This window comes from Octodon degus, unplaced genomic scaffold (genome assembly GCF_000260255.1).
Source record: "Octodon degus isolate 3935 unplaced genomic scaffold, OctDeg1.0 scaffold03355, whole genome shotgun sequence".
Lineage (NCBI taxonomy): Eukaryota > Metazoa > Chordata > Mammalia > Rodentia > Octodontidae > Octodon > Octodon degus.
Window position 1 is genome coordinate 1 of NW_004527931.1, and position 3,700 is coordinate 3,700.

The 3,700-nt window shown below is 42.8% G+C and overlaps 1 protein-coding gene across 1 annotated transcript; it reads left to right on the forward strand.

The window, feature by feature from the left end:
• Nucleotides 1-6: 6 nt before the first annotated feature.
• LOC111814948 (coiled-coil domain-containing protein 47-like) lies at nt 7-3,694 on the forward strand (the record flags this gene model as incomplete). Its single annotated transcript, XM_023708804.1, has 4 exons — nt 7-112; nt 612-677; nt 2,891-2,992; nt 3,590-3,694. Coding segments are annotated over exons 1-4 (291 nt in total), but the record flags the coding sequence as incomplete, so codon positions are not given.
• Between the last annotated feature and the right edge of the window lie 6 nt (nt 3,695-3,700).

Consider the following 3,700-nt stretch of genomic DNA (forward strand, 5'->3'; position numbering starts at 1 on the left):
AACTAACAAAGAAGCCACAAGCACAGGAAAGTTGAACCAGGAGAATGAGCACATCTATAACCTGTGGTGCTCTGGTCGAGTGTGTTGTGAGGGCATGCTAATCCAGCTGAGGGTAAGTGGGAAACACTGGAACATAAATATATTTGAAAATTCTTTATTATTCCTGTAATTTCTTCTAAATATGAGTTCTAATCCTAAAATTTAATGTCTTGTCCCACGTTTGATTTTTTTTTTTTTTTTTTTAGGGAAGGGTCTACAGGGTGTTCAGGGTCTCACTACTAGATCGGACTCCTAGTGATCTGCATGTTTAGAGCCTCCCAAGAGCTGGGATTACAGGCGTGCGCCACCACGCCCAGTCTCCATTGCCCTCTCAGTGCGCCCTGGGCGGGGAGGCTGTGGCACAGCAGGCCTGGGGATGGAACCCCAGCCCCTGTGCTTGCTGGCAGGCAGTTTGGGATATTTGGTCAGTTAGCCCTCCATGTTTGATTTTAAATGAGTGCTAAATGTTCTAGTCTCTCTGGCGAGTGTGTTGATAGAGTATGTGACTTCCTATCAAGGCCCTGTGTAGTAGGTAGAAACTGCAGCTGTGTTAACTGTGTTAATTTTTTCAGTTCCTCAAGAGACAAGACTTACTGAATGTCCTTGCTCGGATGATGAGGCCAGTGAGTGATCAAGTGGTACGTGCTCTTTCTGCCCAGTCTTCATGCATACACTGAGTGTGTGCTCACTTAGATTGTTGAGCATTTCTGGCAACATGTGTCCCTTATCAAAAATTGATCCTTTTTTATTTAGATAATTTTCCACTTAGTTTGCAACTATCAGGAGGCCTTCACATGCCTTTTGGAGGGAAAAACATGATTCTCTGTCACCACATAAATCAACTGAATTAGCCTTGATAGAGGAAAAAACAGTTGTCACAGATCATTTGCCCTTGAATCCAGCTCTGCTCCTGTGTATGTTTTTATCTTGGCAAAAAGGTGAGGTTTTTTCCAAATATTTTTTGCTTTGAATAAATAATTTTAGTTGAAAGAGGCTGGGCTGTGTAGCAAGACTTTTCTCAAAATGGAAGTTTTCTTCAGTGCTTTAACCATTTTCTACCCTCTCTTGGAGTAGACTGAATCTTTTCCAGTGGGCCAACTATTCGTTTCTCTCAGAAGAGAAATAACTTCAGTGTATACAGATGGTTCTTTATATTTATTTGCTTTTTAAATTTTTTTATTTTTGCTGGATTCTATTTAAGATGTTGCTTTGTGTGATCTCCCATTAATGCTGGAAGAACAGAATATTTAGAGCTGCCATTTGCCAGGTCTTTCCTTATGTTAACATTTTACTTCCTCAACATCCAGGTAATTATTTGACCCAAACATTTAAAAAATATAATTAATAGGAAAAGGTGGCCATTTCTGATTATGTCAGCTCTTCGGTACAGCTCCATCTCTCTGGCTCAGTGTGAAGTGCAGTCGTTTACTTGCCCGAGGATGTCTTCTAACAGCAGCAGCCGCTTCTTGGCTTCTCTGGATACAGCCGGGCATCCAGCAGTCCCTTTCAGTTCAGTCCTGATGTTGCCGCCCTGGCGGTAGCTTCACGCCCCACAGTGCAGGTCCCAGCCCACACAGTGCCCCTTCTGCAGAGACAGTCACAGATCTCAGGCCACATGCATACACTTCGATTGAATAGGAGTCAGAGGTCCCCACTGTCTTCTGTAGGTTCACTCACAAGACTCACCGAGGAGGGCATTTGCTGGCTTACTACTGAAGATACGACTTAGTAAGCTGAAATAAACTGTTCTTTAAAAAAAGGCCTAGCCGAGAAGAGACTGAGTGAACTATGAGAGGAGCGGTGCACGGTTTCCTCAGGCCCTCTGAGCACACCGTACTCCTAGCGGTTGAATTCACCAACTCGGAAGCTCCCTCAATCATGTGAAGACTTTTTCTAGAGTAGTCTTCTTTCTCTCTTGTCCCCAGAGGTCCTGAATGGAACTTAAAGGGTGACTGACCCTCTAAGCATTGATTTTTCTCAGACTAGCCCCATTCCTGAGACCATCTAGGGATCATCTTAAGTCACTGCATTAGTGTAAACTCAGTTGTGATTGAGAGAAGTTAGTTATCTATAGCAAAAGACATGTAGCACTCAGGAAATTCTGAGGGTAGAAACCTGAGACAAAAATCAAATGTATTTGTTATATCATACGTCCAATTTGGATCTTGTTTATTCCTGATTTTTTTTACTCAAATACTTCTACATGGATAGTGTTCTATTATTGTATAAGGAATTATCACAAATTTTGCAGCCTAACACCCATTTGTTATTAGTGCACAACTTCTGTATAAGCAATCCACAATGATGAGTTAGCTAGCTAGATTCTCTGTTCAGGATTTATTTTATTTCTTTTTTAAAGCTGTAGATTGAATGCAGGGCCTTTATAGAGTTGTATCCTCATCCCTCTTTTGAGACAGAGTCTCACTAAGTTGTCCTGGCTGGGCTCAAACTTTCTGTACCCCTGCCTCAGCCTCCCAAAGTGTGAGATTACAGGCATGGACTGCTGTGGCCAGCTTGTTTAGGATCTTAACAGTCTGAAATAAAGGTGTCAGCTGGACTGGTTCCCTCTTCTCAGCATCATCAGGTTAGCAGAATGTGGTTCCTTGTGGCTGTAGGTCCCCCTTAACTTCCACTGCCTGTCAGTGGGAACCATACTCAGCTCCTGGAGTCTACCAGCAGGTTCTCCCCATAAGGAACCTTCTGCCTTACTGAAATGTAAGGGTGAGATTGATACTCTATCATATTTGCAAATCCTACTCAAGGGAAGGGTGTATGTTCCAAAAGGAGGAATCTTAAGGGTTATTTGAACCTAACACAGAAGCCAACAAAGTAAACTTTTTGTTTTTTTAAGCAAATAAAAGTAACCATGAATGATGAAGACATGGATACGTATGTATTCGCTGTAGGCACACGGAAGGCGTTGGTGCGACTGCAGAAGGAGATGCAAGATCTGGTATGTGTTTCTGCTACTTTTCTCTCATTGCTGAAACAAAAGACCCAACACCCAGACTTGGCACCCAGGATTAAGGAAGACAAGGAGGTTTAGTTCACAGTGTGTGGAGGTTTGATTCCATACTTGGCTGTCTCCAAGGCAGAGTGGCACATGCAGAGGGTGACATTTCATGGCAGCAAAAAACAGCAAAACAGCAAGGGCAAAAAGCAGCAAACGCAGTAGCAACAGTGGCAGAGGCAAGCCTCTCCCTTATATTGGTTGCATCCAGGCTGTCTTTGGGTGTAGCACTCACACCCATAATCCCAGTATTGGATTATGAATTAATCACAAACTCTAGAAGCCCGCCCCAATCGGTGACTATATGAGGCTTTGGGGGGACAACTAGACACAAACCATTGCAGTATGTCAAGTTGCACCTCAAACATGCTCAAAACCATGTATCTTAATTCATAGATGTCCATCTTCATAGGTAGGACAATCTTACCAGTCAGTAGTTAAACATTACTTTGAAATGAATCAGTACATAGTGTAGGAAAAAATTACGTGTGACTGTTAACATATTATGTAATGTGTTTTTCCAACTTCCTTTTCTTCTAGAGTGAATTCTGCACTGATAAACCTAAGTCTGGAGCAAAATATGGGCTGCCAGACTCTTTGGCAGTCCTGTCGGAGATGGGAGAGGTCACAGAGGGAGTGATGGATGCGAAG